This window comes from Cetorhinus maximus, chromosome 20 (genome assembly GCF_964194155.1).
Source record: "Cetorhinus maximus chromosome 20, sCetMax3.hap1.1, whole genome shotgun sequence".
In the NCBI taxonomy this organism is placed as follows: domain Eukaryota; kingdom Metazoa; phylum Chordata; class Chondrichthyes; order Lamniformes; family Cetorhinidae; genus Cetorhinus; species Cetorhinus maximus.
Window position 1 is genome coordinate 8,152,584 of NC_135898.1, and position 27,712 is coordinate 8,180,295.

The following is a 27,712-nucleotide window of genomic DNA, read 5'->3' on the forward strand; positions in this document are numbered from 1 at the left end:
ATACTCAAACAAAAACAAAAATACCTGGAAAAACTCAGCGGTCTGACAGCATCTGCGGAGAGGGATACAGTTGACGTTTCGAGTCCGTATGACCCTTCATCAGAACTAAGACATATAGAAATGAGATGAAATATAAGCTGGTAGAAGTGACAGGTGGAGGCCAAGAAGAGACTGCCAAAGATGTCATAGACAAAAGGACAAAGAGGTGTTGACGGTGGTGATATTATCTAAAGGATGTGGTAATGGGGACATTAGGGAAGCAAGTTAGTGGCAGATGGCCCTAGTGTGGGTTGGATGGGGTGGGGGAAAGGGATCAAAATGGGCTAAAAGGTGGAGATGAAACAATAGATCGAAATAAGTTTAAAAATAGGAGGGAAAAGAAAAAAATATATAGTTGTAAAAAAATGATAAATTATTGGAAAAGGGGTGGTGATGGAGGAGAGAGTTCATGGTCTGAAATTGTTGAACTCAATATTTATATTAAGTCCGGAAGGCTGTAAAGTGAACGCACCGCATTGTCTATAGACGGGAAATGCTGACGGAGGATTCGAACCCCGCACCTCTGAGCTCGGAAGCGGAGACGCTACCCCTGCGCCACCAGGTTCAGCTGGCCAGCAGGTGGCGGTGTGGAGGAGCTTTGCAGCGGGCGCTCCCCTGCCCCCTAGCGGCGGGGGGGGGGAAGGAGGGACGGAGAGAAATCTCGCGATAAGAGGGCGGCGGCTGGATTCGGCGTGAGGCGGTCGTTGCTGAGCGGCCGGTATCGGAGCTTCTCTTCTCTCTCTCCCGGTGCTCATCCCCATCCCGATCCCGGCGGCTTTTGGGTAGCTGGGGGAAGACAGGCCGCTGAGCCGCCACCATGACGGAGCTGAGGCGCAGGGGCCGCGAAGAGGACTTGCTGGAAGAGCGGGTGAGAGGGGGCGGGGGTCGGCCAATTTCCTTCAGCCCGGCCCCTTTAAATTAAAGGGATGAGGGAGATCATGGGGATGGGGGATGATGGGGGATGATGGGGGGGGGGGGGGGGGGGGGGGACATGAGCTGTTTGGCTTCCCCCCAATTCTAGTAACAATACATCCCCCCCACCCCAGACGCATCCCCCCCCCCCCCCCAGACGCATCCCCCCCCCCCAGACGCATCCCCCCCCTCCCCAGACGCATCCCCCCCCTTCCCCAGACGCATCCCCCCCCTCCCCAGACGCATCCCCCCCCCCTCCCCAGACGCATCCCCCCCCTCCCCAGACGCATCCCCCCCTCCCCAGACGCATCCCCCCCTCCCCAGACGCATCCCCCCCCCTCCCCAGACGCATCCCCCCCCCTCCCCAGACGCATCCCCCCCCCCTCCCCAGACGCATCCCCCCCCCTCCCCAGACAGCTCCCTGATATTTCCCCCTCCCCAAAACACTGTTTCCCCCTTGACTGATCCTCAACACCCCCCATTACCAGGCACAATCTCCCCCCCCCCCCCCCCCACCAATCCCACTTCTGCATCCAGACAGCTCCCTGAGATCTCCCCTCCCTCCCTCCCTCCCTCCCTAAAACACTTTCCCTCCCTCCCTGACTGATCCTGGAAACCCCCAATCCCACCCCATCCCCGGACACATCCTTCCCCCACCCCGACCTCAACACAGTGGCAGTCTCCAACCACGTCCTTACCCCAGCCAGATCCCACTCCCACTCAACCACACCCCCAGCCCAATATCAGGTCCATCCACCCGATATACTTCCCCCCACCCAAACTAACCCCCCCTGTCAAATACCACTCATCACCTGTTCCTCCCCCCCACACCCACACACACACAAGCAAACCTTCCAAAATACACCCCCATTTTACACCGACACATCCCACGACCCCATACCTTCCCTCAAGACCCCCAGCTGGTACAAATATATCCGACCCACACTGGGATCTCACCCCAGAACCCAGAATTTCATTGTCAGACATTGGATGAACTATGTGGGATGCCTTTGAGGGAATTTGGAATGTGAATTGTGATGCAGAATGGGCCCGTTGTACCTGGATCGGTGTGTGCTGATTGCAAGATGTGGCTGGCAGACTTGGGATGTGTCTGGGGCGAGTGAGGCTTTGGTCTCGGCCGGGGAGGGAGAGGGGGGGTGGGGGTGGAGTGTGGTGGAGGAACTCATGCTGTGGAGGCAGTTTTGGATAGGTGAGGGTACACTGTAGTGCCAGATCATCAAGTTCAGAAGGACAGAGTACAGAAGCTTGGTCCTTTCAACCTGGGCAGGTAACAACTTAGAGGTGAATTGATGGAAGCATAAAATCTTGGGAAGACATTGAAACTGCTTCAGACAACGCCATGGTAGTATTAGACATAAGGGTGCAGATCGAAAACAGCATAATGTCAAGTTCAGAACTTTCCAATTCCTCCTTGTCCAATAATTTATAATTTTTTATATATTTTTTTATATATATGTTTCTTTTCCCACCTATTTCCATTATTTTTAAATGTATTTCCATCCATTGTTTTATCTCTACCTTTTGGCCTGTTTCGATCCCTTCCCACCCCACCCCACCCCCACCAGGGCTATCTGTACCTTGCTCGTTCTGCTTTCTACCCTTATTGTCACCTATTAGCACATTCCTTAGATAATATCACCACCGTCAACACCCCTTTGTCCTTTTGTCTACGACATCTTTGGCAATCTCTTCTTTGCCTCCATCTATCACTGGCCCTCTATCCAGCTCCACCTGTCCCGCCCCCTTCAACCAGCTAATATTCCACCTCTTTTCTATATTTCTTAGTTCTGATGAAGAGTCATTCGGACTCGAAACGTTAACTGTGTTCCTCTCCGCAGATTCTGTCAGACCTGCTGAGTTTTTCAGGGTATTTTTGTTTTTGTTTCTGTTTCAGATTAACCTTTGCAACTGGGTAGGTTCATGAATGAAGAAAACCTTGGATAGAGGTTTTGCAGGTTGACCAGCATGATAGAGGAACTCTCTTTTTTTCTTGCATATAGATGTTTGGCTGGATCAAGTATTTTTTTATCCATGTTTTGTGTTCCAGAAATTTGTGAGGAGGCTTTATTTCTCACAATGGTGCGTGGGGAAATGTAAGTTTGTGGTATTTAACTTCTATCCGGGCAGCAGTTTGGAAGATCTAACTTGCTTGTGAGTGGTCTGGGATCTTGAGCATAGTTACGATGCCGTGGTGCCTATTCTCTCATGGATTTATTTATTGGGTTTAGGTTTGTGGCCCTTCAATCTGGTCTGCCTCAAGTGGGAACATCCTCTTGACATCTCCCCAATCAAATCAATTTGTAACTTCAAAGACTTTAAACAGGTCACCCCTCAGCCCTTTCTCTGAGAAACAGCCTCACCCTGTTCAATTTTTTCTGATGGGTATCACCCCTCAGGTACGGGGCGCCTCGGCTGCGGGGCGATTCTTCTCTAATGTCTCAGTAATCTGGAGACCAGAACAATGCACAGCACTGTGTGGTCCAACCAAGTTTCAAGATAAGTTTAACATCACTTAGCTGCTTTTCAATTCTGTCCCTCTAGAAATGAACGACACGTGCCTGATGAACGGGCTTCCTTTACTCTTTGTGTACCTGTGTCCTAGATGCTCTTTACTCTCCTTCGACATTTAGACTCTTATTTTCCTAGTTACAGTGGCAACTGGGTTAGCTGGTGTCTGTAGCATGACTGTGCCACGGCATTCACAAATGACACTGACCTTGTTTAATTGTTTCAAGTGTGCTTATGCTGTCTATCTGCTACAGTGTGCACTTTGGGGACCAGTTGTGGGAAAAACTCCCACATTATCTTCAGTCAAAATATTTAGGCTGTTTAAAAAAAAAGATGTTTTTTTTGTGACTATCTACAATCGCCTATTCTCATTACACTGCCTGCTTTCCTTGATTCTAAATCAGGCCAAATGCTACTGTTCTGTATATTATTCAATCAAATCCTTTGACAGCCCTCAAAATATATTTCAAAATAAACCTTTCGGTGAAAGGCTTAGAGGGGATTTTAGGAAAAAACTTTTTCACCCAGAGGATGTCTGGAATTCGCTGCCTGGATCGGTGGTTGAGACGGAAACTCTCAAACTCGTTTAAAAGGTACCTGGATCTGTGCCTAAAGTGTTGTGACCCCCAAGGCTACGGACCAGGCACTGGAAGTTGGGCTTAGGATGGACGGCTAGTATTTTTTCAGCCAGCGCAGACATGGTGGGCTGAATGGCCTCTGCCATAACTTTCCTATGGGGAAAAAAAAATCCTACTGAGACTAAAGGGGTTTGGATTGTTTCTTAAAATGTTAATTCACTGTCCTCTGCTCTAGAGCTGGGATCAGCTGTGCAATGGCTGATGCACAGTAACATTGACTCTGACAGAAAGCGTCTTCTCTTGGCACTGCTGTTAGCCGGCTTGCAGTCACTGAAGGTGATTTGCCAGATTTAAAACAAATGTTCATCCCAATAGCATTGCAGCCGACAAACAAAAAAACTGCTTCATAACACACAGCATGAGGCAAGAAGCTGAATGAAATGATAATGGAATATGGCCCTAGTCTGTTCAACCTTAACTCTTAATGATTACAGGCTGATCGAACTGAGGGTTTACAAATGATGACACCATTTGATAGAGAGAAACTTTTTTTTCAGGCTGGAGTCCAGAGCAAGGGAACATAATCTTCCAATTCGAGTCAGGCTTTTAGGAGTGATGTCAGGAAGCACTTATTCACACAAAGGGTTGTAGATATCTGAAAGTCTTCAGCCAATTAGTTGTTGAGGCTGGAGGTCAATTGTAAAATTGTCGACTGAGATTGCTAGATTTTTGTTTGGTCAGGTAAGAGGCGGTATGGAGCAAAGGGCAGGTAAATGGATTGAATGGAATGGCAGAACAGGCTCAAGGGGCTGAATGGACTGTCTCCTGTGAGATTATTCCATTCCATTTTCATCACTTTTTTAAAGAGTGAAGGGGGTGGTGTTGATGGGCATGTTTGATGGTACTGTTTCTGTCCTTTTTTGCTGTCTCTGGGCAATCGGGTACCGTGAATGCTTCAGGAGATAGCAATGATTCATGGCTGACCAGGGGGGTTATGGATTTATGATTATGAATCTATGATTCTCTGTTTAGTGTCAAGTCCAGTATGACTAATGGGACACAGTTTTCATTGCAACTACTGAGTGTGGAGTCATTCCAAATTCCTGCATTTAGTGACCGTTTCTGCAGGGTGAAATGAAGTCTCCATCTGGTACACACTAAACTTCACTTTGATTTGGACAGGGAACGGTTTACCCATTGAACGTCTATCCTGTACGACCAGCCTTTTGCAAGGAGGCTTGCTTTTTTTTTTTCACCCGAATCGAGGTCAGACAGAGGACATAGAGAGGAAGCAAGGTGGGTTTTGTGTTTGTATTGCATATCAACCATGCAATTAGAAGAGGATATTGGGAAACTCTCTTTGGCAGAGTTTAACCCTGGGAGCTGCTGCCTGATTGTCATTTGAAATCTTGGAGAGCAATCAATGGTCATGATAATGGGCTCCATATGACAGTGGGCTTTGAGCAGGAGGTGCTCACTGCTTTGAGTCCATATAAGACCCAGAGGCTGAATGTGACAAGCCAATACAAGCAGTGATTTGCTTCTTCATGAAATGAAGGTCAGGCTAAGAAGCGTAAACAGCAGAAGGATGGGTTGAACCTCTCAAACTGCTCATTTCTTGATGCATTGAATAGGGCCAGTGGGTGTGTTTATGGAAACTGGAGAGCTTGCAGAGGAGATGTGCATGAACTTATTTCCCAGGTTGGTCTTTTGAGTGCTGATGTCTGCGCGAATGGCTCCTCTGACACTCCTCAGTGACTCACTTTCAGGCTGGGGCTGTCGCCATTTGAGCATTCTACCCCACCCACTGGAGTTCTTGTCTGAGTGTAGCCACAGCACGTTTCCTTTCTTTGTGTGGCAGCTCTTGCAAATTTTCCGTTCAGTGTCTTGACGTGAGCAAAAGAGTGTGGCTCACAAGTGGTCAGCATCACTGCTGACTTCCTCTGATGACCGAGATCTTACTGCCCAGCTCTGTTCTCTCTCAAAGATACAGTGCAGAAAATGCACTGTCGCTGAAATTGCACTATTACACTTTGCAGTTATCATGAACAGAAATTAAATATCCTTCCAGACCCAAGTTTCCCTGTCATCTGAGTTCACATCTCAAAGGCCGTGACTAATAATATTGTACAGTGATTTACTCGTAAACAAATTAGACACTCTGATTTGCATAGCTCCTAAAGCCAGCTAATGAATGCAATTTATTGTGCACAGGAAGAAAGTAAGAAAGACTTGCTTTAGGTAGCATCTTTCATGACCTCAGGATGTCCCAGAGCACTTGACATTCTAAGTACCTTCTGAAGTGTGGCCAACATTGCAGGGAACACGGCAACCAATTTGTGTACAGCAAGCTCCTCCACACAGATATGTGATACAATGGCCAGATAATCTGTTTTTCTGCCATCTTCGTTGGGCTGCACACTGGGGATCACTCCCCTTCTCTTCAAAATGGTGCCCTTGGATCTTTTACATCTACCACAGAGGAGATACAGCCTTGGTTTAACATCTCATCTGTCACAGTGTAGCACTCCCTCAGCACCAGAATGTCAGCTTAGATTCTTTTCTGTGGAGTGGGGAGGACTCGAACCCACAATCTTCCGACTCGGTGGGATTGGGGAACATCGCAGTTTCACCTGGAGTACTGTGTTCCGAAATCATCCAGAACCAAGTCTGTCGCACCTACATGTGGCCTGTTGCCAGATTTCACTGCTGGTTATTGGATAAGGGTGAGACTGAGTTTGGTTCTTACACCCTGCATTGCCTAAGAACTTGCCATGATTCACTTGACTCCAACTTGACTAGCTGGTTGAGCAGGGTGGAAGAATGTAAACCTTCAGGAGAGATAAAAAAGGCGAGAGCTGGTCTCATCTGTGTCAGCAATAGACTTTAATTTCTGTCTCCAGTCTGCATATTAATCAGATAGTAATCGAACCCTGACAGACATTGAATGGAAACGATGGGTTCAGTTTGTTCGTGAATTAACTGATGCTGCGTTTGTGTCACATTCATCTGCCTGATGCTTTAACTCCAGGCATGACTTTGTTTCCTCACCTTTCATTTCTCTTAAAATGACAGAGGAACAGCATTCAGAATACTCCCCCGATCATTTTGGCCCTAAGATTATTGCTGAACTTTCCTTCAAAATCTTGTGTCCTTTGGTGATTGGTCCTTCAGCTGTCTCGCGATCAGCGATACACTGTGAGGCAGGGTGGCACCCAGGTCTGATCGTCTGCCACCTCTCCATTTACGAGAAAACCATAGGTGCTGTTCTGAAGCTGGGATGAGGAGACGTGAGTTCAATTTTCTCGCATTGGTGCAGCAGGAACACAGGGTGGGAGGCAGATCATAACTGGAGAGTAGAAACAACGCTTTTCATTTACATAGCTCCGATTCACATGGTAAAATATCACAAGGCCTTGTCAAGCAAAATTTAACACTGAGCCACAAGGAGGTATTTAGCCGGGGTGGGGGGTGTGCTGGTTGCAGCCACTGAACGCTTCGTTAAAGATCTAGGTTTTAAGGAGGAGAGACAGGTAGTGAGGTTTAGACAGTTCCAAACTTTAGGAGCTTGGCAGCTGAAGTACTCATCTGTCCACTCTGTGGATTTATTTTTAATAAGAACTTGTTATCTGGTCTCGTGCTGCCCCCCAAATTCTTTCATAGGGAGTTGAGTGAAATGCTTTGGGTCGACACGATATCTGATAACCGGCATTGCACCTAGTTGCAAGGCGCTGAGAGGTCACTGCAGAGATTCTTCTGCCTTGTCAGAAACTTCTGAAATGCTTGTATTATTGATGGTAAAATGGCGGATGAGAGACAGGCACACCTAGCAAGGTGTTGTACCTGAGGAGCCAATTGACCAGGGGTTCACTCCATGCTCCATGCTGAGCTGTCTGCTCATGGGACTTGTTTCTGATCACTATTCAGTGCCTCTTGCTTGTGAGTGTCGTTCTGTGAACTTCGGATGAGCCTTGGCTGTGATAATGGCCCATCATGATCAAACAGCCTGTTAACTGACATTGACTGTGTACACATAAATAGCGCTCAGGTGAGCTCATACCATTGGTGACGCTTTGTGCCCAGCAGGAGTTGTTAAATGTGGGAGAGAAGGTAAAGTTTAAGGGAAGGGCAATCTGCATCCCTTTCTCAACTGATTTAGCAACTAATATTGTGCCTGTCGGTTCTGACCTAATGCATGCCAGATAATTGTACTAGATCTTGGCAAGGGTCCAATCAGTGCAGAAGGAAGGAACAGCAGGCTGATGTAAAATAACAGATTGAGCAACAAAGCAAATGGAGGAATATCAACCTTCTGACAGGAAATGGGAAGAGACATACATATAAGCCCAGCAGTGGTAGCAAACAGTGTGAAGCTACTCCGGAACTAACCTGCTGCTTCAGTTTGCGTCTCAGTCAAAAGCACCTCCTGACTCACATTCTCCCACACGCTGTTAGACCACAAACGACTGTTTCCCTTCATAACCTGAGGTAATTTCAACTTCAAATGTTTGAAGAGAAAATGCATTTATTTTACCACAGTGCTGTTGCTGTACACTTCGGTGCATCGCTCTGTCTCAGCAGGTCCCAGAGAAAGGAGTTGACGAGCTTGATGTGACTTGTCAGTGTGTATTGGAAATATGGTCTTCTCCCATGGATGAGAACACAGTTGACATTCCACATCCATTTCAAATGTTGACTTTCTGTAGCTTCACTTGCTGAAGTGCAGCCATCTTGTGCCTTTAAAACTGTTTGAGCCAATACGAACCACTGGAAAAGTTGTAGAAGTATTCAAGATCCAGAATTGAGGCAGTCCTATGATTGCTGTGCGAAGTAAGTCTGTTCCTTTTGGACACAAACAGATGAATTAGGAGTAGCAGTAGGCCACTCGGCCCCTCGAGCCTGCTCCACAATCCAATAAGATCATGGCTGATCTGATTGTACCCACCTGCCTACCTCCCAATAACCTTTCACCCCTATATTTATCAAGAATCTATTTACCGCTGCCTTAAAAATATTGACTCTACTTCTACTGCCTTTTGAAGAAGAGAGTTCCAAAGACTCACTGCCCTCAGAGAAAAAAATTCCCTCTCATCTCTGTTTTAAATGGGTGACCCCTTATTTTTAAACAGTGACCCCTAGTTCTAGATTCTTCCACAAGAGGAAACATTCTCTCCACATCCACCCTGTCAAGACCCCTCAGGTTCTTGTTAGTTTAGACATGACCGTGCAAGTTTAACACAAAAACATTGCTTTCCCCATGGTGCCCGGGATTCATTTCCCATGTACTTCCAGCCAATGCCTGTGCAATGAACCTTGGATCAGATCAACAAACTCAATTCATATCTGATGTTTGTGGGATTTTCTGATGTCTCTGAATTCCATCCTGGCATGGTGTTTTTTTGAAACTTGCCTTCACCCACTGGAAGCTGATTCTGTAGCAGCATTTGCCAGAGTGCAGAAGATATGCAATATACACACACACTGAGCTGGAGGACCAAAACCTTACCCTCTTTTATTCACGCTGTGTAAAAACTCTGCACTGCACGCATGGAGGAGCCCATGTCGAAGGATAACTTGTAGTGCATCAGACTAGCCCCACTCTGCTGACCATGGTCCCGTGTTAAATCCAGTTGTGTTAGTTAAAAATAGATTTTATACATGGCCAAACCCTGGTGAACTAGGTTTGGGTTGCAGACTTAGACATAAAAAAAATCCCTCAGCAGATGGTGTGATCAGCACCTGACAGTTGAAGGTTTGATTATGGGACCCTTCAGCAGAAACATTCACCTTCCTCTTTCAGATGCTGCCTGACTTAGTGTGTGCTTCTGGCATTTTCCCTATTCATTCAGGTTTTCAATTAATCTGCCTTGCTTTTGTTTTATGTATGTATAGGAATCTGAGTCGACGACCTCTGGAAATGAGGTGAAGCTGGACTCTGGCAGTTTGGACACTGCTCCTTCTGTGGATAATACTCCAGAGGTGCTGAACAAGGCTCTGTCAGGCCTGTCTTCAAGGTGCAGTATTCCCAGCAAAGACAACAGTTTACATTCTGGCTCTGGATGTGCAATATGTGGCTGTATTTTGCTGACTCTTCCTACCGCATAGTACTTGGAACAGCTTGGAGTTAGTATGGGGATAATGATCACTTAATTCACCCGACTGGATCTGATGCAAAGCTTCCTTTATCCCTGTGTAAAATTTTACTTTCATTCCAGCCAACTGAGAGTAATACTGGACAAGGTGTAAAACTGGAGTAGGACCTGATTAGACCATAAGACCATAAGACATAGGAGCAGAAATTAGGCCATTCGGCCCATCGAGTCTGTTCCTCCATTATATTATGGCTGATAAGTTTCTCAACCCCATTACCCGCCTTCTCCCCGTAACCTTTGATCCCCATACCAATCAAGAACCTGTCTATCTCGGTCTTAAATACACTCAATGATCTGGCCTCCACAGCCTTCTGTGGCAATGAATTCCATAGATTCACCACTCTCTGGCTAAAGAAGTTTCTCCTCATCTTTGTTCTAAAAGGTCTTCCCTTTACTCTGAGGCTGTGCCCTCGGGTCCTAGTCTCTCCTACTAATGGAAACATCTTCCCCACGTCCAGGCCTTTCAGTATTCTGTAAGTTTCAATCAGATCCCCCCTCATCCTTCTAAACTCCATCGAGTATAGACCCAGAGTCCTCAAACGTTCCTCATATGTTAAGCCTTTCATTCCTGGGATCATTCTCGTGAACCTCCTCTGGACCCTCTCCAGGGCCAGCACATCCTTCCTGAGATATGGGGCCCAAAATTGCTCACAATATTCTAAATGTGGTCTGACCAGAGCCTTATAAAGCCTCAGCAGCACATCCCTGCTTTTATATTCTAATCCTCTCGAAATAAATGCCATCATTGCATTTTCCTTCCTAACTACCGCGTCAACCTGCAAGTTAACCTTAAGAGAATCCTGGACTAGGACTCCCAAGTCCCTTTGCACTCCAGATTTCTGAATTCTCTCCCCATTTAGAAAATAGTCTATGCCTCTATTCTTCCTACCAAAGTACATGACCTCACACTTCCCCACATTGTATTCCATCTGCCACTTCTTTGCCCATTCTCCTAACCTGTCCAAATGCTTCTGCAGCCTCCCCGCCTCCTCAATACTACCTGTCCCTCCACCTATCTTTGTATCATCTGCAAACTTAGCCAGGATGCCCTCAGTTCCTTCATCTAGATCATTAATGTATAAAGTGAAAAGTTGTGGTCCCAACACTGACCCCTGCGGAACTCCACTAGTCACCGGCTGCCATCCTGAGAAGGACCCCCTTATCCCCACTCTCTGGCTCCTGCCAGACAGCCAATCTTCTATCCATGCTAGTACCTTGCCTCTAACACCATGGGCTCTTATCTTACTGAGCAGCCTCCTGTGCGGCACTTTGTCAAAGGCCTTCTGGAAATCCAAGTAGATAACATCCATTGGCTCTCCTTGTCTAACCTACTCGTTACCTCCTCAAAGAATTCTAACAGATTTGTCAGGCATGACCTCCCTTGAGGAAACCATGCTGACTTTGCCCGATTTTACCATGCACTTCCAAGTATTCTGAAATCTCATCCTTAATAATGGACTCTAAAATGGATTCTGTGGCTTTCCTGCCCAGTGAATTTGGAATTAACCAGCAGTTTTCACCATTGTCTCAAGTCAAAGTATGAGGAGGGAACAAATAACCTTTTTAAAAAAAAAAAAAGAAATGCAATACTTCTCACACATCAAATGGAGCACAGAGGAAGCGATGTGGCCAATGCCAACCCTTTGACAGAGCTACCAGTTAGACGCAATCCATTTCACCACCCCCACACACACATGCCCCGCACCCCACCCCCACCACTTCCTTGCTCATTTCCCCTTGTTAATGTACAATCTCACAGTCCTCATTCCAACAACACTTGAGGAACCAGTGGGATTACTCTCGGCCTCAACTACTGGCTATCTGCACACTTTGGTCTGGTCACGTGGCACTACACAGGCCAATAGGGCAGGGAGGGTATGACTCCATTGCATGCGAGCTGTGAGGAAGACAGTTTTTGTTTGAAAAGAACATTCGATTGGGGGCCAAGCACTGGGTAATCGTAAACTCCGAGCAGATTCTTGTCTGCGTTATTTTAACAAAAACGAACCAGCGATAATGATTTCATTCAAAGAGACAGATAGGACCCCCGCAAGTGGAATTTCAGTCCCGTCCCTAACCAGGTGTCTGGCTTAGAGCTCAAAACACTGGGAAAACTCCCCTGCTCCTCTTTGAATCATGCTGTGGGATCTTTTAGGCTGACCAGGGAGAGTTAACTTAGATGGAATGACTTAGAACATACAGCCAATTCAACCCAGCTGATGCATTGTTGTGTTTATGGTGCGCACACAGTCCTTCTCCCATCTGACTTTATCTGACTGTGTCAACATAACTGCTATTCCCTTCTGCCTCATATGTTTATCTAGCTTCCTGTTAAATGCTACTATGCTGTTCACTTCAACTACTGCATGGGGAATGAGCTCCACATTCTAACCACTGTCTGGGTTAATGAAGTTTCTCCTGAATTCCCAATTGGACTTTCGTGTACTAATGGATCCTGGTTTTTGACTTGTATCAATTCCTTTCATTGTCTTCGAGAGCTCCACCAACCTTCCAGAGACAAAATCCCCACCCTATTCAATCTTTACTGACCATTTTAATATAATTCTTGTAAAAACATTTTGTATCTTATCCTGCACCTCCTTTTTTATAACATGGTGACCACAACATCACAGTGTGCCAGGTGTGATCTAATCAAGGTTCAGTACAAGTTTAACTTCTCTGTTTTGCAATTCTGTTCCTCTAAAAATGAACCCTAGTGCTTTGCTTGCTTTTAATATGGCCCTTGTCACTTCTTTGAATTGTATGCTGAAATGGAATTGGATTAAGGTCTCATTCAGAAAGTGTTCGAGCCAACATTGCAGTCATTGCAGCACTCAAGTGCCTGGAAGGGGCTGGGTGCAGGCAAAGGGGGAAGTGGTGGTGTTATGGCACCTGGCTGTGAAACCCACGGGCTTGAGAGTCAAGGGGAGAGTGCTACACCTGAGCCAAGCAGAGATTTATTGGGGAACCATGCAGGTCAAGGTAAGAGAAATGGATTGACCGACAGTGATTTGGGATTGTAAAGCTCTTTTTATCACTTTTGACAGATGGAAGAACTGGTGGATTCGAGGAATCCTCACGTTGGCCATGATCAGCTTCTTCTTCCTCATCATCTACCTAGGACCCATGGTTCTCATGATGATAGTAGGTTACAGTTCTGTACTTCACTCTCTCTGCCCTGTCTGTATTTGCTCTGTCTCAGTGAAAACCGATTCCTAGAAGTTAGGTTTAGCCACAGTCGTGCACCCACACGTGCAGGAAGTGCTGTTTACTCCACTCATCTCCCTCCCTCCCCCTAAATTAGTGATTTCTACCTGGTTTGGTGCCTTACTTGTTGTTTGCTATTCACTACCTCTCTCCACTCACCAAAAAAAATCTTGCATTTCTGTAATGATTTTTCAGACCTCAGGACCTCTGCTGCTTTTAAAGTGTAGTCACTGTAGTAATGTATGTGACCACATAATCTGTTTTTAGTGGATAATTGCTGACCAGGATACCAGGGAGAACCCCCATGCTCGCTCTTCAAGTAGTGCCCTGGAATCTTCTCTGTCCAAGTGAGAGAGAAGACTCTCAGTTCGAGGACTCACTTCCGATCATGCAACACTCCAACGACTTCTCAACTCGGACTATGTGCTTAAGTCTCTGCCATGGGTCTTGGACCCACAACATAGTTACTGACAGGCAGGAGTTATGTCCACTGAATCAAGACTTGGAGCCATTCCTCGGAAAGGCTTTGCCTGTGGAATGAATGGCATTTGAGCCCAGTGCTCCTCTGACCTGATGCACGTTTCCACGTACACATAGACGGAATCATGACTCAGTGAATAGTGTCTAGGAGCAGAAATCCTGACTGATTCTGTCCCTCATCAGCCCAGATGCACCATGTGTGATTGCAGCACATCAGTTGATACCTCAACTGAAGTCAGCACAAGCACAGTGTTTAAACTCAGGGCCAGTGGTTGTCTTGTTTTGATCTGCACAGGTGCTAAGGCCTTTCCTGCAGTGTTAGAAGGGAGCTAACAAATTTTTCACTTCATTACTGAAGCTGAACGTGATATTTAGGGTTGAGATGGAGACAGTGAATTAAGGAGCGAGTGAAAATACACAGGCAAATAATGTAATCCTGTAAACATCTGTTATTGCAAAATACTTTCACAAAATCTATTCCCCAGTTAAATAATAAACTACTGTTCTAAATTACTGGAATTCTGCAAATATGTATTTTCATCAGTAAAACAAATCCCTTGGTGTTCTGGTGCAAGCTTTCTGATTATTTTTGGTGAAAAAAAATGTTGGCACAAGGAGAGATAGTAAACATCGAAATCATAGTAAAATCATTTGGTTTGCAATACACAAGAGCAGTACTCGCAAACTAACACATATACTTGTATAATAGCGATAGAGACCAAGCTACACTGTGTGGCAAAGTGATCCTGAAAAACTAGTTGAGCATTGTACTTGTGTACAAAGTGCTTAGAGCTTCAAATAAAATGCAACTGAAAATGGCATTGTGCCAATGTGAACGTACAGAGTTAATAGTGTTGCAAATATCTGTTCTGTTCTGATGAAGAGTCATATGGACTTGAAACGTTAACTGTATTCCTCTCCGCAGACGCTGTCAGACCTGCTGAGTTTTTCCAGCTGTTTTTGTTTCAGATTTCCAGCATCTGCAGCATTTTGCTTTTATCTTTGCAAATATCTTAGTTTGTGCACAGTCTTAAGGCAGTTGTTAACTCACATATTTTAAATGGGTTAATGTCTCCATTGAAAGTTGTGGACAGGATTTGACCTGAAGGAAGCTTTAGCATGATTATGTCAGAGAATGTCATTGCCAAACTAATGCCCTGTGATACACTTGGTTTCTAAGCCAGAGTTCAGCCAGTGATCCCTTGCGCTCCATGAATTGGAATTAAAAATGATCCCACAACTCCACGTGTGTGAATTAAAACATTAATACAATGGGATTCAAGGATGCTGGAAATTCATGGTCTGGAGTGTGATATGAAGCCATCATAATGTATTTGGAACCAAAGTATTTCTCCTTACTTAACAGATCTCCAGATATTTGTCCCATGCTGAATTTGTGTGCACTATACAACTAAACGTGTGCAACAAGTGGTCGAATGTGACATACCTGCTACATTTAGGCTTGAACATAACTCGGGATGAAAAGCACAGATCATCAATTTGTTCTTTTATTTCCTTAGGTTCTCTGTGTGCAGATTAAATGCTTTCATGAGATTATTCTCATTGGATACAACGTTTATCATTCCTACCATCTGCCGTGGTTCCGGACTCTTAGCTGGTGAGCACATGACAGACATTGGGGTGCAAATGCAGTAACAAAGGCACAAATGAGAAGCCTGGCTGTAAAATAAAACCCTTACCATCACACAAAGTTCAAACAGAAATCCACACATTCCTCATGGAAACAGCCACAAGCTTTACTTGGTTTTTAACGGGAGTGCCACTCTTGCTTCCTCCAGCTGAGGTATGATTTCACTCACGTTAGGTAGACGATGCTCAAAATGCAGCCTCCTACCCAGCCAGGTGAGGAACTGCAGAATAAGCAATAGCAAGTTAACCAGGAAGGTTGGGGTACGTAGGAACGTGAGAAATAGGAGCCGGCCATTTGGCCCCTTAAGACTGTTCCACATTTCAAGAAGATCATGGCTGATCTGATTGTGGCCTTAGCTCCACTTTCCTGTCTGTCCCCCACAACCCTTGGCTACCTTGTCAATCAAAATTCTATCAAACTCCGCCCCTAATGCACTCAATGCCCCAGTCGCCACTGCCCTCTGGGGGACAATTCCAAGCACTGACAACTGATAAGCACTGAGAAGAAATTCCTCCTCATCTCCATCTTAAATGGACACCCTTATTTTTAAACTGTACCCCCCCCCATCGTTCTCGATTCCCTCACGAGAGGAAACATCCTTTCAGCATCCATCCTCTCAAGCCCCTTCAGAATTTTGTATGTTTCAATGAGATCACCTCTCATTTCTCCAAAACTCCAATGGGTATAGAGTAGTGGGAGTGGAAATCACATCAGCGTTTAAACTTGAGTCGAGAGTCTTGATCTGGTCACCTGGACAGACCTGGGATGGTGTTTAAGATGAGTCCGCCCAGTCAGAGTTGTCATTGTGCCAACAGTGTCACCGTTGAATCTGCTGAAGCACTTCTATTTCCATTGTGAACTTGTTAATAACTGACAGTGTGTTGACAGGTACATAGAAGTACCCACATGGAATAATTTATGTTGAGTAGTTTTCCGAGACTTGCTGCCCTGGTCGTCTTATTTCATGAGCTCCGCTGTTGTTCCACGCTATGCATGTCATTTGCTCGGAATACCATTTTTGAGCAAACAACAACAGCAACTTGTTTTTCCATAGCACGTTTAACATAGTAACAAATCCCAAAGTGCTCCTCAGAAACGTTATCATGCAAAATTTGACATTGAGCTACATAAGGAGATACTGGGTTCAGGTGACAAAAAAAAATCTGACCAAAGCGGTCATCTCTGAGCCAGGTATGTCTCAAAGCAGGAGAGGGAGGTAGAGAGGCCAGAGAGGTTTAGGGAGGGAATTCCAGATCTTGGCGCCAAGGCAGCTGAAGGCACAGCTACCAGTGGTGGAGCGATGGCAATCACAGATGTGTGAGAGGCCAGAGTTGAAGGAACGCGGAGCTCCTGGCGGAGTGAAAGACTAGAGGAGGGTCCAGAGAGATGAGTTGTTGGCGCTGGTGGGTGGTGAGGCCATGGAGGGATTTGGAAACAAGTTTCAGAAGGTTAAAATTGTAGCTTTCACAGACCGGGAATCAACGTTAGTGAACAAGTGCAGGAGTTGATAAATAGGACTCCCTGGGTTCACATAGGAGTTTCAGTTTCCCTGCTTGAGAAGTTTGAAGATGAATCTTTTTCCCTGTTCTTCTCTTTAAGGTATTTCTTGCTGTGTGCTAACTACTTCTTCTATGGCGAGACAGTAACAGACACATTTTTCGCACTGGTTCAGAGGGAGGAGCCGCTCCGGATCTTGAGCAAATACCATCGTTTCATTTCGTTTGCTCTTTACCTGGCAGGTACTGATGCTTTGCTTGTCTCAATCTGTGAAAATAACTTTTGACGGACCACATATTCTTTCAGTGAGCAGAGAACAGTTTGCCAAGCAACAGCGACATTGTCATTCTTTCTTACTGAGCACACAGGAATTGGTGCAAAACAATTTTTTTAAACTTCATAATTGAACATCAAATACATATTTACATGCATTGAGTCAGCAACAATTGAGTATGACAGGAAGGAAGTACGTACTGTAAATAGAAAAGGCTCTGTGGCACTGGTCACACACCAGACCTTACATTTTATCAGCTTCAGAACAAGCTTTTTTTCTTGAAAAGAACACAGACAGAGAAATCTCAGCATTGATCTGGAACTTGAACTTCACAAGCATACCTACAGGTTGTGGTCTGCAGATAGCCTCTAGTTTCAATTTTAGATATCCTTTTCACAGCAAGTACTTGAGCAATGGTTGGAAAGGAACAGGTCAGATTGGCGCCCAGCATAATTGCACTGCAGATCCTGGGCTGTCATCAGTGTCGCACGAGTTCCATTTGTGTCTGAAAGGGAACAGAGAGGATAACATTTCCATTGGAGGTCCGCTGTCAGAATTGGGAGACGCAGACAGACAGAATAGCCCCTATATTGTCTTTCAAAGAGACTTCTCCAACCTGAGTATGCATGTTTTGATGCAGGGTGTCCATTTGGTGCATTAAAATGTGCTTCAGATGATGACTGACTGCCTTCAAGATTTCTAACTTGGCTTTGTCTCTGCACTCAAATCCTTCGATTATTCACTCAGCCCCAGATGGTTCATGCCGAGAAACCTGTGATGTGTACTTTTTACTGCAGTGAGCTCCCGGCAGGAATATATTAAACCTGTTTTTCGATTCATCGAGAGACGAGCTTGCCATTACAGAAAATACTGCTTGATAATCCAATGCTAATCTTCTCTTGGGTTAGAGATAATGATCAGTAACACGTTGGGGTTGCAGGATGTGTTTTGAGGTTGTTTGAACCCTTGAATCAGATGGCTGCAATGGAACAGGTGAACAGCGAAGGGGACAGAGGACCACAGCACAGGCTTTTTTCCCCTGAACCTTTCCAGCAAAGTGGCAAAATGAATTTGGATTTAAAGTGAGGTGATTGAGTTAGGGGCAGAGGATAGTGCAGAGCTGGAGAATACCATTGCTGTCAATCTAGCCAGCCCCAGATGTGAAGAGCGCTTCTCTTCGAAGTTCACCTTTTCTGCTCCCCTCCTCTGAAACTGTTGCCCCTTGTTGGGATGATATATCACAGATATTAAATGCATTCTGCTACCCCACTCAAGTGGCCAGTTTTGCGAAGTGAGCTAGGTAATGCAAGATATTTGAGGGTGGTGGGGTGGGAGGCGGATTTGCATCCAAACCTCATTCTGCCTTCACTTTCAATGTGAATTATGGGTTAGAGTCGGGAGTGAGTGTGTTAGATAGTTAAGAAAATTTCTTTTCCCCTCCCCTGCGATTGGGAAACTCGCTACCACAGGGAGTGGCTGAGCTGAATAGTATTGATGTACTTCAGGGGAAGCTAGATAAACACATTGGGGAGAAAGCAATAGAAGGATATGTTGATACAGATGAAGAAGGGTGGGAGGAGGCTCGTGTGGAGTATAATCGCCATCAGAGACAGTTGGACTGAATGACCTGTTTGTGTGCTGTAGGTTCCATGTTTCATTCCCCTTTCCTGTGCAGCATTGCTGAACATCACTTATACACCCCACGTGCTGCCTCAGCAAAGACCAGCTAACCCAGTACAGACTGAGGATCAAAAGTTGGATCATCCTGGGAATCTAAGAGCAGCTCCTCAAGGGCCGGTCTAATTGCATATCAGAGGTACAAGCAGCCTAAGAACCAGCTGTCTCCACTTATTTGAATGGGACTGAATGAGTTTCAGCAAGTCCACTCAAGACATGGGACAATGACTTTTGTTTTGTTCCTAGGATTTTGCATGTTTGTCCTGAGCCTGGTGAAGAAGCACTACAGACTCCAGTTCTACATGGTACGTTAACTGCTGACTATCGGAATGAAACACAAAGTACATTGGTTTTTCAGCTGGCACTGCCACCTAGAGCCACCCTTGGTGTTGTCCGCCATCCCAATCTGCCAACTGGGATTGGTTTGCTCAGCATCTTGGATGGGCCGTAAGCTGGGGAGTTTGTAGGGAGTTGCAGTTTGTTTGACACAACTGAATGGGGCAGAAGGAGTGGGACTAATCACCCATGAAGGCCAATCTGTGTTACACCTTGGATGCTCACTGGATGCAGAGCTGGTTCCCGTCTCCATGCTGCTTCCTACATCCTAAGATGTGATCCTCATTCTATTCACTCCAGAAGGATCACCAACCCACCAGGGTTTAATCCCAGTGCTTGTAACAGCTTGGTGTCTTGTGCCATACCCTTGGAATCCCATTTTATGCACCATTTGGTTCTCAGTTGTTTACATTTCTCTTGGTTAAAAATGTTGCTAACCTGGTATTTGGATTTAACAACCCTGGCCAGAGGTTTATCTAATGTCCTTTGTTCCTTCACAGTTTGGATGGACGCATGTGACATTGCTGATTGTAGTTACTCAGTCTCATCTGATCATCCACAACCTCTTTGATGGAATGATTTGGTATGTGACAAGCCAGTACTTTCTTCCTTTGTCCATGATTGTGTAAACTCGAGTCATTTTAACAGTTGGATCATTTTCATTTGCTCCCATTTCTGTCCAGTTCAACCTTTCACCAACACAAGATTTCCTTGTGAGGGCTTTTTATCAGCTCTTGGATGACCCAGTTAGTGTGAAGAGAAACATTGACGACGAGCTTTGTGGCATTGTTGAACTGCCCCTGAGCACTTTGCACAATGCATTCCTTCTAAAATCAGTGACTGGTACATGGCAAGTTGGGCAGATACTTGAGTGCAGCTCAGTGAGATGAACGATCAACCATCTCGTGTTCCGGTGATTTGGACTCAGATGTTAGGAGGATTTTCTGTCGCTGAAATTCCTATTTAAAGCATGTAATGATGTTACCACTGGGTCCCAATGGCACACTTCATTGTTGAACTGGGTCCCAATGGCACACTTCATTGTTGAACTGTCCTGCTATGTGGCAACACCAAACCAACACTTGAAACCTTCCCAACACCAGGGACTCCATGCTCAACTGCCTTAAGCCTTAGAAACATAATGTTGGCGTAACTGTCCCACTCATCAGTCTAAGCCACATGAACTCCATGCATCCAACGGAACCCTGATCCTGTCTTGTCATAGATCCTGAGCTTGAATTACTATGGGCCCCAAGAACTGTTATAGAAGACAGTGTGCATCATTGTCCCTGTCAGTCTCCGAGCAAGCCTACATTGGAACCATCCCATTGCAGGATAAACTGTTAGAGCCTAGGTTGAGAGTCTCCACTTGAGCAATGCAGTCCTGATACCTCAAGGCCAATCACGAGTAACATGAACAGAATGCTGCACTGAACAGCAAGGGACACAGCTTCACAGAGTGTGTGTGTGTGTCATTCAGAATAGAATTGTCAGCTGCTGCTTTCAGTGGTAAATATGAGCAAGCTTGGGTGGATTAAAGATCCAGAGCCCTGATAGGTCAGTGTCTTTCTGTCTCCCAGATGTTGGTTTATTTTTTGTTCTTCTTTCTTGCTCCTCAGGTTCATTGTGCCCATTTCCTGTGTGATCTGCAATGACATCATGGCCTACATGTTTGGATTCTTCTTTGGCAGAACTCCACTCATCAAGGTCAGTGGGGAGTCGAAGAGACATGACTGCATGGCGCAGAGAAACGTCCAGTTATATTTTAAACTCTACCACTGATAGAAGTAGCCAATTCGGTACGCGTGGTGAGCTCACTCAGAAAAGGCCGTGAGATGATTAGCATGGGAAATGGCAGGAGTGCTTCTGGTGGAGGCTGAAGCACATTGTGGAGGGAGCTTCATGCTGCACGTTGTCCATTTCACCTGATCATGCTTGATGCTGGGACTCAAGTACATGGCACTCTGAACTTGTCCTTTCCAACGAAAGTTTATATGCAGCAATCACCCTAGATCCCAGTGTGGAAGTCACATCCTAATGTGATCTTTCATCACCCGCTGATGCATTGTCACTTGATCAAATGAAGATGTTAAACTGCTAGAGCCTAATGAAGCAATGAAAGCTTAACAGAAGCTCTTAATAGTTCCAAACAGACAGAGGAAATAGGTCAGTGCGAGGCTTTAGAGATTGCAGGGAAAAAGGCAGGGCATGGTGTTGAACTAGCTGGAGGAGAGTGTGTATTGCTAGTTCGGACTCTCTTCAGTTGTGGCTAGGTTGCCCCTTGTTCAATTCTATTAACTGAAATACAAGTAAATCCACTGAGAGAAGTTAAGCCAAGTGCAGGCCTGGATGTCAGGAAGCATGTCAACACCAACCCAGCAATGAGTTCCTCGAATGGTTTCTCAGGTAGGCTGGGCAAGACAAATGCTCGAGAGTCATGCAAGAAGCATTGGATGCTGCTGCAAAGGGAATCAGAGATTCCTGTGCAAGGGGTGATGTGAGTGGGTGAAGGGCTGCCTCTTTTGTGCTCCACCTACAACTGAATTCAGATTCAGACTTCCCCTATCAGAACTTAATAGAATGAGGGATGGGGGTGTGGAGGTAGACAGAGAGAACAGCCTTCCCACCTGACGCAGCTTGTTTACACGTAACTGTGTGACACAGGATCACTTTGGCCTTTGTGAAAGTTACTTCTCGCCACTTCTAGTTGTATATCAGTTTCTGGGGTGGTATGGACACTTCACAGACCAAGTTACAAAAAAAAGGTTATATAACAAGCCTTTCCATTTTCACATGTTGTAAAAAAATGATCTGATTGTCAGTTGTGTCCGTGTCTTTACAGTTGTCGCCCAAGAAGACCTGGGAAGGATTTATCGGAGGATTCTTCTCAACAGTTCTATTTGGCGTTCTGGTGAGAATCAGTAAGATAGTCTCTGTGGATGGGATTAGAATTTAAAAAGCCAGGAGCCACTATCATTTGTTATTTTAATCTTGTCTCTCAACTGTCCCTTTTTAATCAGGATGTCTCTCCGTTCAACCAAGTGGTTGAGAAAAACAACGGCAATCACACACTCCTTGCCAGAGCCAGTAAAATGGGCTTTGGGAGATGTGAAGGAAAGGTTTCCATTTCTGAATTTCATCCTTTCAGTTTGAGAGGCGCAGGCATAAGTTACTTACTCACAGAGCTAACCGTTGCATGTGAACGGAATTACTGAAGCCTGCCTAATGTTATGAAAGAAAGGACTGAGAAAGAGGAGATTTACTAGAACAGTCCCAGGACTGGGGGAATTCAGCTACATGGCAGAGATTGGAGAAGCAGGGGTTGTAATCCTGGGAACAGAGAAGGTTAATGAGAGATTTAATCGAGGTGTTCAAAATCAGGAAGATTTTGATTGAGCAAATAAGGAGAAGCTGTTTCCAAGTAGCAGAAGGGTCAGTAGGCAGAGGACACAGGTCTAAGCTAATCGGCAGAAGAAGAGATGAGAATTTTTTGTGTGCATTGAGTTCTTGTGACCTGGAATGCACTCTGTGAAAGGGGTGGTGCAAGCTCATCCAGCTATAACTTTCAAAAGGTAATGAGATAAATACTTGAAAAGGAAAAATCTAGCCAAGTTAGACAGTTGGATAGCTCTCGGAAAGAGCTAGCACAGACACAATAGGCCAAATGGCCTCCCGTGCCCTCTGATTCTGAGGAGCTTTGTCTACATTGGGTCTACAATGAATTACGCAGCAGGCCATGTTCGCTTACCGTTCAGTGAACCAGCCACGCTTTCACAGTCATTTAATTGACTGTTAACATTTCTGCTCCAAGACAAGTGGACCAGTGTTAAATGCAGGACGGACAAAGAGGCTTGGAAGTAACTGGATAATATCACCAGGCAGGAAAGCACGTGGGGGAAGTGAGCTGAGCCGGTGGTATTGAAACACATCTGTGTCTTCTCTTCTAGCTCAGTGCCGGCCTGCTGTTCGCCTTCATTGCTGTGCCTTCTTGTTTTTGCAGCTTTCCTACGCCATGTCTGGATACAAATACTTTGTCTGCCCATTTGAGTTCAACAATGATGCCAACACTTTCAGCGTGGACTGTGAGCCATCAGAGCTCTTCCAGCTACAGGACTACACCATCCCCTGTGGTCTGCACTCCATTATAGGCTGGGTATGATGGCGTGAGTTCACCAAGTTTTTAGGGGCTGATCTTTTGACTTTGCACTGCTGGGAAATCATGTTTTTTTTTATTCGTTAAAATAAAAGGACAGTAAGTAACATGCCTGCCAATTCTTCAGTGTGTGTGCAGAACAAGGTCAGAAACTCAGCCCCTTGAAGTGAAATATTCCAACCTGAAAAGGGCAGAAGTTACTATTCATGAATTATTTGTGCTTTTTCTTGTCTCATTCCTGTAGCAAACTATCCGGATGTACCCGTTCCAGATTCACAGCATCGCCCTTTCCACCTTTGCCTCACTGATCAGCCCCTTTGGAGGATTCTTTGCCAGCGGTTTCAAGAGAGCATTCAAGATCAAGGTATTTTTAATCCTTTGTTTCCTGACAAAGGGAAGAGATAATGCAGCACCTGAGAGCAGCCCGACACAGCAAGAGATTAAAACCAGCAAATCACCCAGCACACAAGCAGGCCATTGCAATCTTGCAAAATAGCTGGGAGCACATTCTGTCTGTTTGCTTTTCTTTATTCTTTTCATGGGCTGTGGGCGTCACTGTCGAGACCAGCATTTATCATCCCGAACTGCCCTTGAGAAATGCAAGGCCATTTCAGAGGGCAACTACATGGAGACCAGGCTGGGTAAGAACAGCAGATTTCCTTTCAGGACACAAGTGAACCACATGAGTTTTTACAATAATTGATGATAGCTTCATGCTCATCATTACTGAGACTAGCTTTATATTCCACGTTTATTAATTGAATTTAAATACCATGGTGGGATCTGAGCCTAGGTCCCCAGAGCATTAGTCTGGCCTCTGGATTACTCGTCCAGTGACATTAGTATTTCGCCTCGGTCTCCCCACTAAGCATCTGTCCTGCTCTATGAAAGGACTCTGCAGTTTGGTCCCACATCACAGCAGTTTTCCCAATAGCTCTCCAAATTAGTTGCCTTCAATTCCCTCTTGAAAGTTACTATGGAATGTGATTCTGCTGCACTTTCAGAGAATACATTCCGGATCATAACCCAACTATTTTAACTCTGTGACTTTTGGTCACCAGCCCTTGCCTGAGGAAACAGTCTCCTCCTGCTTCCCCCACAGCTTGTCAATATTTTGAATACCTCTCTTTGGTCTTCAGTTAACTGTCTCTGCTCCAAGGAGGACAATCCTTGCCTCTCTGACCTCTCCCCAGAACTGAACTGGCCCATCCTTTCAGCCCAACATGTCTGTGCTATCTCTTCTGAAAAGCACTACCCAGTCAGTTCTACACATCTCTGCTCTATCCCTGTAGCCCTGCAGATTTTTCCTTTTTGAAGTACTCCAGGTCCAAGAGAGAAAACAGTAGGGTTGTTCCAGGGCTGCCATTGTGAACCTTCTTGAGCCAGGTTTGGGATGAAGTTAGCCACTTGCTGTCCTGGTTTTAGATGTCAATCAGCCTATAAGTGATTTGGAGGAGAGAAGTCACTATGAGAGGTCAAATGAGAAAGTACTTGAGAGATGAGATCCCTCCGATCGTGAAACGCAGTGCAAAAGTTGGTCCAAGTGCAAAAGTTGGTCCAAGTACAAACAGGATGTCCCATTCTGTAATGATGGCAGCAGTGTGTACCATCTACGAGATACACTGCAACAGACAGCACCTTCCAAACCCGTGACCACTACCACCTAGAAGACTCTTGTCATCGATGTGCCTGTGACATGTATTCTCAGTTAGATGCTGTTCCATTGCAACTCTTCCTGAAACATTTTCTAAACTCTCTGGAGTTTTGAAGAATGAGAGTTGATCTTGTTGAAACGTACAACATTTTCGAGGCCTGAAAAGATAGATGTTTAGAGGGTGGCTCCCCACCCTGGCAGGAACATGTAGAATGAGGGCTTCTGGTTTCTGGATAAGGGCCCAGTGTTAGTGTCTGAGATGAGAAATTTCTTCATCCAGGGGATTGTGAATCTTTGAAATTCTTGACCCCAGAGGACCGTAGATGCTAAGCTATTGAGCATATGCAGTGCTGAGCTCAATTAGATTTTTGGACACTAAGGGGATCTAGGGATACGGGGATGGGACAGGAAAGTGGAATTGAGGTTGAAGATCAGGCATGATGTCAAATGGTGGAGGCTCGGAAGGGATGTATGACCTCCTCCTATTTCTTATGTTCTGAAAAGTGCCTGGGGGGGTGTTTACCTAGACACTGAAAACATCTTCCTTAAAACTGCTCAGCTAATTCTGTCCCCTTTATCAGAGCTGGGAGTGGTCATCTGGGAAACCAGGAGAGAGTCCTCGTGAACGGCTCCGTTGCACTGTGAGACCAGCAACCACTTTTCTTTTCACCTCAAAGAATCCCCTCACCATTCGAGGGAGCTAGTCTGTTTCAGTTTAAACAGGAGGGGGATCCCACAGAGGTCTCCCGAGTTAGATGCCCATGGTTTTAGTGAGCTGATCTATGATTTTTTGTTTTATATAGCTTGTTCACTATTTCAAAAGGAGATTGAGGCATCTGCCCAGTTTCACTCCACACATGCTCTTCAAATTGTCTGTTAACAGCAAGAAAAATGTGACATTCCCATGATGTAATTGGCCTGTTTTCTTTGCAGGACTTTGCTGACACCATACCTGGTCACGGTGGGATTATGGACCGCTTTGATTGCCAATATCTTATGGCGACCTTTGTGAATGTCTACATTGCCAGCTTTATTAGGTAAAAACCTTTCACTGACCCTGAGCTCCACCTCCCCGTAGTGAAGGCTTAACCTTCCAAAAGGAATTCATTGACTGTGGGACCTTTTGAGATGAGGTGTGATGTAAATCTATGTAACTTGCATTTATATAACACCTTGAGCACAGCAAAACAACCTCAAACTGACATGATTGCTGTGTAGAACAAAAACGCTTCTACAACTAAGTGCTGGGAGAAGGGACTCTGGTCTGTCAGTGCTATAAATTGAATGGTTGTGGGTGTATTAAATGAATGGGACACGTCTTTCATTTCTTGCCCCAACCTTTTTCTGTAACCTCCTGCAGCGTTACAGCACTTGGAGATCTCTCTCTCTCTCTCTCTCCAACGCAATGCCTCTCTGATTGAGACTGTGACTTCAGCTGCCGAGGTTCCAGCCTCTGGAATTCCCTTCACTCAGGATCTGCCCCTCCTCCTTTATGATCCGGGCACCTTCACGGTGTCAGTTTTTGATGTTTACACTCCTTGGGGCATTTTCCTTCCCTAGAGGTGCTATCTAAATACAACTGTTGTTTCTGCACAGCGCTGTGTCGATTAGAAAGTAAATTTTCCATTTATCCACTCCTTGCGCTGAACCTTACCCACCAGAAACAACTATTGAAATTGTGCGCCTGTAGCCAGTACACCATAGGATGCAAAGTTGGGCACTTTTACCTTTGCGAGCTTCGGTGGTATCAGCCTCGCACTCTTGTCTGAGTCAGATGGTTGGGGATTCACACCCCGCTCCAGAGACTCGAGCAATATCGAGGCCAAAACTCGCAGCACAGAACTGAAGGAGCACTGATGCTGTCTTTCGAGTGAGACATGAAACTGAGGCTCTGTCTGCTCACTGAGATGAACATAAAAAATCTCATGGCACTATTTTGAAGAGAAACAGAAGAGTTCTGTTCAACATTTATCCCTCAAACAACATCACTATAAAACCAGATTATCTGATCATTATCACATTGCCGTGAGTAAATTGGCTGCTGCATGTGCTACGCTACAACAGTGACGAAAACTCAACAACTACCTCATAGGCACTTAGCAAAGTCCTGACGTTGTGAAAGGTAGCTATATAAATTCAAGCCTTTTGCCTCACTCAGTGAGCTGTCACTTGGAGAGGGCAGCTGCAAAGAATTCCTTTGGAAGTGGAGTTTAGAATGGATCTGTATTGAATTGTCTCTTTGTCTCTGCTTCTTCCTAGGGGCCCGAATCCCAGTAAACTGTTGCAGCAGCTACTGGCCCTCCGCCTTGACCAACAGCTGCAGATTTTCAAGAGCCTGAAGGCGAATCTGATCCAGAAGGGGGTACTGTCAGCTGGAGCATAGGAATGGCGACTTCAGTCAAGTGGTTGCAGTGAAACAGCCTGGGGGGATGAATCCAGCCTGTGACCTTGCCTTCAAACACAGTGTGCATCCAAGCTAGTATCCTACCAGCGATTTCCTTATGTAACCGACAGGTCCAAATCCCTTCAAACTCAAAAGCAAAGTTTTCTTCACGTACTGGTTGATGCAATAA

The 27,712-nt window shown here is 45.5% G+C and overlaps 1 protein-coding gene across 1 annotated transcript; it reads left to right on the forward strand.

Annotated features, from left to right (window-relative positions):
- Window positions 1-713: 713 nt before the first annotated feature.
- Window positions 714-27,670, forward strand: cds2 (CDP-diacylglycerol synthase (phosphatidate cytidylyltransferase) 2). Its single transcript, XM_078565438.1, has 13 exons — window positions 714-907; window positions 9,951-10,072; window positions 13,258-13,354; window positions 15,418-15,515; window positions 17,148-17,287; window positions 19,243-19,301; window positions 19,833-19,915; window positions 20,952-21,039; window positions 22,175-22,243; window positions 23,333-23,485; window positions 23,730-23,849; window positions 26,073-26,176; window positions 27,399-27,670. Exons 1-13 carry the CDS (start codon window positions 857-859, stop codon window positions 27,520-27,522), a joined length of 1,308 nt encoding a protein of 435 aa, XP_078421564.1. The 5' UTR covers window positions 714-856; the 3' UTR covers window positions 27,523-27,670.
- The last annotated feature ends 42 nt before the right edge of the window (window positions 27,671-27,712 follow it).

Coding starts and splice junctions, on each gene's coding strand:
- cds2 (XM_078565438.1), top strand. CDS start 857: ATGACGGAGCTGAGGCGCAGGGGCCGCGAAGAGGACTTGCTGGAAGAG. Junction 10,073..13,257: donor CTGTCAGGCCTGTCTTCAAG/GTGCAGTATTCC, acceptor CACTTTTGACAG/ATGGAAGAACTGGTGGATTC. Junction 13,355..15,417: donor CCATGGTTCTCATGATGATA/GTAGGTTACAGT, acceptor TTATTTCCTTAG/GTTCTCTGTGTGCAGATTAA.